General features: G+C 35.0%; 1 protein-coding gene across 1 annotated transcript; it reads left to right on the top strand.

Moving 5' to 3' along the window:
• Positions 1-263: 263 nt before the first annotated feature.
• On the top strand, positions 264-1549 carry LOC141631687 (uncharacterized). The gene is made up of 3 exons (XM_074444324.1): positions 264-468; positions 555-653; positions 1145-1549. Exons 1-3 carry the CDS (start codon positions 301-303, stop codon positions 1547-1549), a joined length of 672 nt encoding a protein of 223 aa, XP_074300425.1. The 5' UTR covers positions 264-300.
• The last annotated feature ends 10798 nt before the right edge of the window (positions 1550-12347 follow it).

Below are 12347 nucleotides of genomic sequence, written 5' to 3'. Positions count from 1 at the left end.
ACGTAAGTAAAATAATTGATTTCAAACTTTTAATTTTCATGTTAAAACTAAACTTACTATTTGTATAGTGATTAAAATTATAAATTCATTATGTGATGATCAAGGTGTTTAAGGAATTTCTAAGTAAACAACATCCTCATCTTTCTGTCACTGATTTAGGGAATAAATTCGAATCAGAATTTGCACAATGGTTACGAAATCAAGTAAGTGAATCCTCCAACCAAGGGTTATTTTACCAAACTCTTAAAAACACGGCTAAGGACCATGGTTTGTTGGGCCGTAAATAAGTAGCCGAAATGGATGGGTGATGCACTCCATGCTGAATTGCTATTTGATAGACAGTCCGAAGAAGGGAAACAAAAATCAGCTCAAGCAGAGGCCAATCGCAAATCAAATGCAGAAGGTGGAAAAGCTTTAGGAACGCATACCATGGGCCGAATGAATTCTCTACTAGTGATGGAGAAATTAGTAAGTAACAAATTTATCATTATAAGTTCAATTATGGTATTTCCTTCAGTGTTTGCGTGTTAAACTAAATTTGTTACCATGTTTAGGCTAATGGAGGAGATTACCCACCTGCAATTGAGTTATTGAAAGCAACAAAAATGAAGAAGACGGGAGGATACGTTTCAAAGAAAGCTGAAGATTACGTTGTAAGTTTTGATTTTTTTTAAATGATTTTGAAACTTCGTCTTGCTGGTTGTCTTTGATTCCAACCCGAGTATTGAAATACAATGGAGGGATGTGTGAGGCTTGTGGTTTGATGGTGTTGAACTTTCAGCTGCAGTGTAGGCTTCAGATTCGTGTAGGCTTGGATGTTATAATGGTTTAGCTGTAGTGTAGGCTTGGATGTTATGATGGTTTAGCTGTAGTGTAGGAATTTAAATCATGTAAACTCTAGCCTCCCACATATTTAACTCCACTTATGAACCAAACAAAATGACACTAAATAGTAAATCCTTAAAAATAAATATCACACCTCAACATTAGTACTGCGTAGGCTATCACGAAGAAATGGTTTGATGCCCACCCCATGATTAGTGTTCATTAAACCTAGAGCATATAGAGCCCCGCCTTCAGAATAAGGAATGGACATGATGAGGTTGGATTGTCTTAACTGATTCAGTTATCCGTTATGTTCCAGGTATCTATTGAGGCAGAAATTAGTGCCCTTCAATCTCAAGGTGAAACGGATATCAATAAAGATAAAATCTACCTTGAAAAATGCGGCTTTAATAAGAAGGGGTTAGTTTTTGGTACTGGAGCCGCACGCGAGCATTACTTTGAACGCTCGGCTATTGGAAGTAGAGAGTCCAACAATATCGACCAGGATTATTCTCCCGGAATACTACCTCGACTTGTGAGCAAGAATGTTAAACCGAGCCCGCAACAAAGTGCTCAAGACAAAGTACAAAGAATGGAGGCGTTTCTACAAGCAAAGTTTGGGTCTGACATTGACCCAAATTGTGATAGCAACCAGTTCCAAAATCGAGACGACTTCAATGATGATGGTGGAAGTGGCAACTCGACATCAATCCCAACTAATTAGCTAGATTACTCCATAATAGCTAGACAACGAAATTGCTTAGCAAATTACGTATGGATTTTTTTTAGGATGTTTTCAATGTATGTACTCTTTTAAATTTGCTAAATGAACAATTCCAAGTTTCTATATTGTTGGCTTCTTTAAAGTTTATTGTTTAATTGTTTGATATCGTAATGAAATGGAGGAAAATGGATGCAGGAATGCTTGAATCTCCCATTTGTGTTTGCAACGGAAATTACAGGTTTTGTGACAGCTATCCATTAATTAAAAAAGTCAATGCATTTGTGTTTGCAACGGAAATTACAGGTTTTGTGACGGCTATCCATTAATTTAAAAAGTCAATTTGTTTACTTTTCCCTCTACTATGCAACGGAAAACATTTTTTTTGCAACGGAAATCCGTCTCATAATTGACCAAACAGGTGCCACGTAGACCTCATTTAAACAACGGATCATTCGTTGCAAATAATATACGTCCGTTGCATAAAAATTAGCAACACCAATCCGTTGCATATTTTTTCATTTGCAACGCCATATAAGCAACACATCAGTTTGCAACGAATATCCGTTGCAAACTGTATATAAGCAACGAATTAGGGTTATTTCGCAACGGATTGGTCCGTTGCAAATAGGCCTTTTTCTTGTAGTGTTAAAAGAAAAATATTTAAGTATTCACAATATCAAAGTTACACTTGCAGGTATTCAAAGTTACACTTCAAAATATTTAAGCTTTCACAAAATAAGAGTATCAAAATAACACAGTAACACAAAAATAATGCATTACAGTCACATATTGTAAAACTAATAAAATTAAGAATTTAATGTTAGAAATTATGCTACTCATTCAAGGAATTTCGCAATAATGAAATTCAACTGTGCAAAAAATTGAATGAAATGTGAGAAACAACCTCACAACAACATTTATGAATAACACAGTGACAAACATCTAAGTTAATTTGGGTACTAATTTGAATAACATAATATGGATAACAATTTACAAAGCACAATCTGGATAAATTAATAAAACATAGTAAAAAAAATTAACCAATTAAAAAAGGAAAAAAAAGGAACACTCACAAAACCCTAATTAAGAAAGAAAATTACTTCAAAGCGGATGAACATGGAAGTTCAATGCCCCAATAATACCGAAATGATTGAGTGAAGATTGGAAAAAGGGAAACTCAACCACAATAACAACCACCTTTTTCTCAATTCTGAAAAAAAAAAATGAGAAGAGGAGGCGGTAGCCGTGGCATAGGAGGAGAGGAAGCGGGGGAAGGTGGTGAGGTAAGAGACGTGAGGCAACAGATGAGGTGGTGGTGGTTGTCGTGGAGAGTAGTGCTAGAGTGACGGCGGTGGCGTGAAGAGGATGGCTGGCGGTAGGGTGGTGGTGGGCTCCGCGATAGATCCGAAGAGAAGGTTGTGGGTGAAGAAAGGTGGTGAATGAGGTGCGTGGAGGTGGGGTGCGTGGTGGTGGTGGTGGTGGTGTCGGGGGTTGTAGATCTTAACTTTTGTGCTTTTTTTTGTTTTATGTTGTTTGTGCTTGTAGACCTGGTGTTGGGGAGGGTGGTTATGATGGTTGGCTATTTTCGTGGTGGTTGTGGGTGACGGACAGAGGTGGGCGGCAGATCCAAACAAGAGAGGAGTGGTGGTTATGAGTGGTGGAGGGAAGGAGGCCGTTGGAAAAGTGGCGGTTGTCGGTGTTAGTGAGAAAGGGAGAGAGGAGAGTACTATTTTTGTTTTTAAGAGAGAAGAGAGGAATGATATTGTGTGAGATAAGAGAGAAGTGAGTGAGAAAAAAAATTATATATAGTGAATTAGTTTTTAATTAGGTGGATTAGTGAGGGTAGAGTGAGAGAGTGTTAAATTAGTGAATTATTCACCATTTTTGGGTTTTAATCTCAACCATCCATCTCCCTTATCTAATGGCTCTAAAGAGGACTTATGGACTCAACAAAAATGGAAGGACTCAATTGATCCTTATTATATATATATATATATATATATATATATATATATATATATATATATATATATATATGTATGTATATATAAATAGGATCCTGTATGAATTAACACTTCCATACGAACTTACGAACTAATTTGACTACTGATGGATTAAACAAATCAATAGTAGAAGTCAAGCAAAATTAACTAATACAACTGTCGCTGCTATGAATCCCCAAACCCAACTTTCTTTATCCACTATCTCACCTCAGTCAACTACCAACAAACGCCAGCCACCTGACACTGGCAGAGACGACCGGCCTGATCCCTTGTCGGCGATCCTCCCTATTCTCTCTCTTCCCTTCATATAATCGTTTTCCCTCTTGCACCCTTGCCTCTGTGCATCGTCTCCTTCGTCGCCGACCTGCTTGCGGCACTGCCACCACCACTACAATTAAGGGCATTTTCAGTCATTATAAGCTCATTTTGATTCGAAATCTTTCAACAATGTCATTAGTGTGATTAATTTTTTGAAATTCGTCTTAGTTTTTCGTAGATCTATGATTTAATCACAGTGTTTATAAAAAAAATGAGATTTGCGGTGGTCATTCAGGCGCGTGACCGAGCTATGGTGGTCCAGTTTGCTGGTGATGTCGTCGACGTATTATCGGTTGTCGTCGGCGAGAATTGGTGGTGCGGTGGTAGTTTTGATGGGGGTAGGTGACGAAACAGGAAGAGAAGAACGAGCAGGGAGGCTATGGAGTTGGGAAAGTTCGTCGGAGTAACTTGATGTGGGGTCGGTGGTGGTCGTGGGGGTTGGCGGTGATGTGGGATCAGTCGTGGTGGTGGTCTGGTGGTGTGTCCTATTAGTGAAGTGATGAATGCATCATTTGTGGTTGTGAGTGGTGGAGGTATGGTGTTTGTCGATAGTGGTTGTTGTGGTGGCCGCTGCGGTGTTGGTTGTGGGGGCAGTGGTGATGGTGGCGGCAATGGATACACAAAATACCACCCTAGATACATTTCCTATAACTACTAGATACACTTCGTATAACTACTAGATACACATGTATCCAGCAGTAATACCATGTATATCTAGTAGTAATACCATGTGTATCTGGGGTAGTTCGTATGGTTCGCACCGTACTTCAGTTCGCACCCGACCCCTATATATATATATATATATATATATATCACTTCGTATAACTACTAGATACACATGTATCCAGTAGTAATACCATGTGTATCTAGTAGTAATACCATGTGTATCTGGGGTAGTTCGTATGGTTCGCACCGTATTTGATTCGACTTTACAGACCCTATATATATATATATATATATATATATATATATATATATATATATATATATATATATATATATAGAGAGAGAGAGAGAGAGAGAGAGAGAGAGAGAGAGAGAGAGAGAGAGAGGAGTTCTTATGAGTCCATTGGATATTTTGAGTCCTTAAGTCCTTATAAGGACCTTTAGATTGACAACATCTAAGGTTGAGTTTGTTTAGAAAATGTACGTGAAAAAAAGGGAAAAGGTTAGATAGGAAAGAGGCACACTTTGTCTTATTATTGTTCTTCCCTAGTAATGGACTAATGTGATAATTTATATATCCTCTGTGTACTATCTATTAAAACCAACCTAATTCCTTTCTTGACACACTTCTTCATCCACCTTCTATCTACTATTCTTCTCTCTAAACCTAAGTTTCTCTATTCCACGCTCAAAATTCAGCTACAATTCTCTCTAAAACCTGTAACTCATCACAGACATGCAGATAATAGATGGCATCAATGGTATTTCTTCATTTTATTTATTGTTTTCAGTCACCATTTTTATATTTTCAGTTGAATGTATAATCTTCATGTCATGGTATTTCTTCATTTTATTTATTGTTTTCAGTCACCGTTTTCATATTTTCAGTTGAATGTAGCTTATCATTACTTTTGAAAGAATAATTCACAGTTACACTTTGTAAATTTGTTCAGAGTTTTAAATGAAGATTAGATTTCAGTTTTGAGTATCGAGTTTTGATATGAAACTGAATTTTGACTGTTCTAGTTTTCAACGTATTAGACTATGCAAGTTTCAGTTCTGACAACATTTACACTTACACTCTCAGACCATCACATTTACACTTTCAGACCATCACATTTACAATGTGCTTATCTTAACATTTATATTTACACTGGCACTTGAATTTGATTTATAGTTTACATTCACCATTTTCATATGAAGATTGTAGAAATAATATTTTCCGTTTAATGTTTGTTATGTGTTTTGAGATCGTACAAATAATATTTTAAGATTGTACAAATAATATCACTGTTGCACATTTGAAATTTTATGCTGAGTTTTAAACGAAGATTAGATTTCAGTTTTGAGTATCGAGTTTTCATATGAAACTTAATTTTGATTGTCCTTATCTGACAACGTTTACATTTACACATTCATACCATCACATTTACACTGTCCTTATCTTTACATTTACATTTACACTGTCTTATTCTTTCAGTTCTAACAACGTATGAAAATGAGGTCTCATTGATTCAGTTTTGAGTTTTTATATGAAACTTAATTTAGATTGTTCTAGTTTTCACTTCTGATTATTTTTCATAATCAAAATTGTACGTATTAAACTATGCAAATTAAAGGCCATCACAATCAAAATTCAAATCTGACATCATTTACACTTACATTGTTAATGAAGTATTTAAAAAATTAATAATTGTTGCCAGACCATCACATTTATACTTCACATCTATTAACATTTACACTGATATTGCTCATTTACACTTTTAGAACATCACACTTATACTATATTTCTGATGACATTACACTTAGATTTTGGGAGATTTACATTTACATTTCCACTTTTGGACATTTACACTTCCACTATCACACTTACACATCATATTTGGGACATTTACACTTACCTTTGACATTTACACTTACACATCTACGCTTACACTTATACTTATACTCAACATTCACACTTACACTTCATATCTGATGACATTTACACTTCCACTTCTACCAGCAATCACACTTACACTTCATATCTGAAAACATTTACACTTGCATCTGACATTTACACTTTGCTTCTCTTTACATTTACACTCTCAGATAAATGGATTGTTTAAAAACATTCAGACTTATACTTCATATTTGAAAACATTTAAACTTGCATTTGACATTTACACTCTACTTCTCTTTATATTTACACTCTCAGATAAATGGAGTTTTTAAAAACATTCACACTTACACTTCGTATCTGAAAACATTTACACTTGCATTTGACATTTACACTTTACTTCTCTTTACATTTACACTCTCAGCTAAATGGATTGTTTTAAAACATTCACACTTACACTTCATATTTGATGACATTTACACTTACACTTCATATCTTAAAATATTTACGCTTGCACTTGCATTTAACATTTACACTCTGTGAACTGTTTTGACATGTCCTATTTACAGATTCACTTAACAAAAATGGAGTGCAGCCTGACAGGCAGGAATTGTGCAAGGAGGTTGAAAAGATGTTTACACCGTACATCGGACAGGAGTTTCGGGGGATTGAGGACGCATTTAAATTTTATAAGATATACGCCATTGCTTGTGGGTTTGACGTGCGTAGGTAGACAACGAAAAACTGGCGTGGTGGAGAGATAAAGTCAAAGGTTGTTGTTTGCAATCGAGAAGGTTTCGCTCACAAGGCGCCAAATAAAGAACATAGTGACGGACTAGTTAGAGAGAATTCACAGAGGAAGACCAGAGTCACTAGAGTGGGGTGTAAAGCGAGGATAAGACTATATATGAAGAATGGTGTTCTATTAATTGACCGATTCCACGAGGATCACAATCACGAGCTTATCTCACATAAGGACAGAGAGTTCCAGAATTTGTCGTTCAACATAATAGATTATCACAAGATGATAATCGTTTTGAACTCAGGGTTAGTAATATATCATCATTGTCAATACTTATTCAATAAATCCATTCTCGTTATATATGTCATATATGTTATTAATGTTAGAATTCACTAATTCCATTACTTAACATATTCATATATGTGACATTTTAATTTAGTCATAAAATTAAAACTAGATCTTATGCATGCAAACTTGAACAAAAGTAGAGAATAAATCGTCTTTCTTACTATGGGATTTCGGATATATGGGCACAAATGAGTTCTCCTTCTCACTTGTTCTTAAGCTTCCTTATAATGGATGAACAAGGATCCAAAATAGAATCCCTCCCAAAAGTTTATACCCAAGGTAACTTCTTAAAAGACTAATATTATTAGATCTAGAACAATATTAATCTTACTAAAAATTGACCCAAAATATTATTATGCTCTCTTGTTTATTCGGCCAAGAGAAGGGAAGAAATGGAGTAATTATCTCTCTAAAATTTCTATAAGTTTTAGATGATAAAAGAATGAATGTCACATACTAGTAATTGTAGTGTATATTAGAAAAATAGAGTAAAAACCCTTGGCTTTTACCATGCTAAAACCGGTCGGAGGGGAGGAGGATGCCCAATGCATGAGCAAGTTTTTCTACCCAAGAAATCATAGGTATGCATGGCTATATTAGGTTGTAATCATCATGTTTTCCACTTAAAAATAATTAACACAATTTAAACCTAATACTCCCTCCATTTTCGGCACTTACATAAAATGGGAGGTCCATTTTATATTTGTCATTTGTCAATTGTCACATGTTACTAGTCATGTGTAATTGTAATGTATTTTTAACATATTAAAAATCAACGTATTAATGAAAATACGTCATGTACAAAATCGACTTAGTAGTTCATACTTACTTGTACCAAAACGGTTTATCAATTATAAATCACAAAGTCTTGTATTTATAATAAATTATTTATTCAGTTTCAATTGTTTCGTAAACAATAATTTTATCTAAGTAATAAAACAATTTGATTACTTAGACCGTATCTTATTTAATCAAATTACAATAAGTCACGTCAATAATACTCACAAAATCGTCCGTCAATTTTAAGCAATTTAATTAACCCGTATCAACATACGATAAATTAAATAATCAATTAAGAGTGTCACCCTTTAGGTATTACCTAAGGGGATCAACTGATCACCACCGTCGCATGACAGTAATGTCAAACTCTAGTCAGCCAATCATTACCGATATATGTGGACCAGTTAACTGTAAAATATTACATCCCACATGTATTCTTAAAATCAGACTTAAACATGTGATCATCATGATCGACAGTTGTGATCACATTATTGTCGGAGGACACATATTCCAACAATCTTCCACTTGTCCTCGACAAGTGTGCGTCACCAATTCTCTTGTCCTATTACTATCTCCCACTCAATGCAAGGTGTCTTTCAGGTCGTACTTGCAAGTGATCATATCGAGAGTGGTTTCCTCGATCTGGAGAATAACTGATTGATCGGAATTATCAACCATAGATACCTTCCGAGCGTGGCCACGCATTTCCAGTTCATTACTCCTCGAGTGGCCCTGAGATATTGTTATAACCCTGACAAGGGGTGGACAATTCCTATCGTACTTATTCCCTTTGACTAGCCACATCCATCATAACCCAAAATATGCCCATTTGACCCTATTTACAAATGTCGTAGTAACATAAATCAAAGTTAATCTGAAACTGTGCCACCTTAGGCGAACAGTCTTTAGTCAAAAGAATCGACTCATTCGAATACTATAGTAGCTCTCGCCACGACCAGGCTATATAAATTTAGCAGAACTCTATAAGCGGTCATTAGCCCGACAAAGTGTTCCTAACAGTCTGCCTATGTGATCGACTAGTCATCTCACATGACTCCATGGCACTTGAACTTGCCATCAATCGCATCACACTCTAGTCACTTCGAGACATCACCTCATGTAAGTGACTATGGGCGAATACAATGTTAATCCATGTTCACTTTAACGGGGTTCAATTGTCTCTACAACCCGTTTGGATATAACAAAGTGCTTGGTGATTTAATAATAACTCAAACGACAAATGTGGACATCATATTCGGGTAGTCAATACCATATTACTACCTTGTGATGTATATAAGTGTGAAAACACTTGTTGATTACAATAAAAGTTTAACATACCATGTGTCCATGTGTTTATACTTTTCGTATTGCACTTTCCTTTATATTAATGTTATCTCTCATAGCATGAACCTTACCAAGTACACATCTAGGTTCCCAACCTAGTTTTAGGTCCTTTATCTTGAAAGAACTTTCTTGTTGTTTATCACATTGCCAACGAATTGTGGTGGATGATATAACTTGCACTGGTCAAGTGTTTTTCCAACTCATAATGTACCAGGTATATGTTTTGTAGGATCTTGCAACAATTGTCAAGATGATTAGCCTAGCACTTCTCATAAGTCCTAACAAATTTTGAAAATACTAGTTTTGAGTAACTTCTTACTATAACAAGTATCTTTTCAAACTTCTTATTTCTCTTTTTAGGTTGAATAGCTTAGGATTTTTTAAATCCTTACGCGTTTTAAAACTTCACTATGTGCAACTTCTTGTCACATAACAGAGTGTTCCGTCAAACACTAGAATAGCTCATTAGTTATTCTCGAGAATTCATGACGATTCTTCTATGGCTTACCAATGACTCATCATGCTCTTAAGCATATGATTCATTATTGGACATGTGCATGATTATTCTAATGGCGGAAACATTAGTAATTTTTAATCATGTGATCAACCATTATTAGGTTCAATGAATGACCATGACTGCTTACGGTAATTCCATTTTCATCGATATCAATAACCTACGTTCCTCGTTGATTTGATGTACGTGTCTCAATGCCTATCCAACATCCCATGATGTGATTGGATTCATCTTAGTCCATTTTCATTCAGAATTGAAAACTCAAATACTTCTTTGTGAAGGATAGTACTAGCTCGTCATTCTCAATGAGTAATGAGTTATAAATTTTACAAGATGATAGCTCCCACTAAATTTCATGTCTTCACATGATAATTTAAAACTCCCACTCAATTCCACATGTTTCGTAATTGACTACTCAATCGAAACATTTCAAGAATTGAAATACATTTTGCTTTGCCAAGTTATTAAGATAAAACCATATATGTTTCCAACATATCCTTTCAAAATACCTATTTTGAAAAGGTTTCAATCTTAAACTTATGGAAAGAGATTTTTAATCTCTAACTCATTCATTTTTATAATGATGTGTAGCAATGTCATTATTTAAATGTGAAAACCCATTTAATACACGTCCTTCTCTAAATACCCTTTTCGGAAGAAGGTTTAACCATTTCATTTTCATAATGAGGTTAAGTAATGACACTAGCGTGGTTAACAATTAACTTAGCTCTTGTAGACATCGGCATATCTTTCTTTGCAACTTTTAATCATAAATCTCATTTAATTTCAAGGATGCAACTTTGTTTCATTTAGGCTCTTAAGTAAATATCAATATTGAAATTCTTATTTATATGTAGGTCATAGCCCAACTTAAAATGTCTTGTTGAGACTTTTCTTTACTCATTTTCTATCTTCTTTAGTCATTTTCTATCAAAACTTTCTTTTGGTCTCCTCGTGTAGTTATCTTAAGAACATATTCTTTTAATTACTTCACTTGGTCTCTTTTGTCATGTAGATCTCATCTATTCGAGAACATATATCTCATCTATTCTTGTATACTATCTATTTAGGTATACAAATCATTCTTTCTTTCGTAGATCTCATTTACTCAAGCATACAAATTATTCTTTGTATCCTATGTGTCTTCATTTTTCTCCCACTCTATCTTTAGAATAAATACACTAGATATTCAAAGATAGCTTATGAGACACAAGCGATGATTTTAAAGTAGAAGGAGGACTATCTCATAGATTGACTAATAGATTTTAGATTTGATGAGTGTACTTGGTAATTTACATTCCTTTAGTAGAGTTCATCAACTCAACATCACTTTATAATTGATCATACACAAGCTTCAAGCTTGTGGACATATAATAAATCCCATTATTATAATTGTCTATTGGATCACTTTAAATAGATGATCATATGTTTCTATATGCAAGCATATAAAGACGAATTATTAGAACAAATAAATACGATAAAAGGGGTGACTTAGGTTGCAAGCCAAGCCACCATAATCCAAAATACAACTATTGTTTATAAAGGATCAACCATTTCCATGTCGAACACGGAAATCAAAATAGTTCTAAAAATTCATAACATTGAAATAAAGACAATAAAAGCCAAGCTTCATCGGTAGCAACTCCTAGCTCCTTCATGATTTCTCAAGCTTGCTTCTCTTTTCCTTTGTCTTTGCTTGGAGGAGGCCCTATTTACAATAAAAAGGGGATACATTATCACAACTTTGTATCAAAATACCATAGTTGAATTAGAAACATAAAAGAAAAGATAGTCATTTACCTACTGAAGTGATCTTTCCATCTTTGATGTCACCATGATACTTGGAACAATTCCTCTTCCAATGTCCAACACCATTACAATAATGACATTTATCAAGAGGACCCTTCTTGGTTTTGGAAGTTGTAGCTTCAAAAGTCTTAGCCTTGGTGGACATGGGAGCTTGCCTCTTACCCTTTTTCCCATTCTTCTTGAACTTCCCGCTTCTCTTAGTGCTTATATTAAGCACATCCTTAGGTGGGTTAACATTTAGCCCCATGTCTCTTTCGGCTTGCACAAGTAACTTCTGCAACTCTTCAAGAGACACATCCTTGTCTTGCATATTGAAATTCACCCGGAATTGTACATATGAGTTGACTTTGTATAAGGAGTGAAGAATCCTATCAACAATGAGCTCCTTGGGGATT

This window comes from Silene latifolia, chromosome Y (assembly GCF_048544455.1).
Source record: "Silene latifolia isolate original U9 population chromosome Y, ASM4854445v1, whole genome shotgun sequence".
In the NCBI taxonomy this organism is placed as follows: domain Eukaryota; kingdom Viridiplantae; phylum Streptophyta; class Magnoliopsida; order Caryophyllales; family Caryophyllaceae; genus Silene; species Silene latifolia.
Note: the sequence above shows the minus strand (reverse complement) of the source record. Positions and strands in the feature narration are given on the sequence as shown.

What these genes read in the sequence shown, in the direction of transcription:
- LOC141631687 (XM_074444324.1), top strand. Translation starts at nt 301, where the DNA reads ATGGGTGATGCACTCCATGCTGAATTGCTATTTGATAGACAGTCCGAA. An exon ending in TACTAGTGATGGAGAAATTA is followed by an intron (nt 469 to 554) that starts GTAAGTAACAAA and finishes TACCATGTTTAG; the next exon opens with GCTAATGGAGGAGATTACCC. An exon ending in AGAAAGCTGAAGATTACGTT is followed by an intron (nt 654 to 1,144) that starts GTAAGTTTTGAT and finishes GTTATGTTCCAG; the next exon opens with GTATCTATTGAGGCAGAAAT.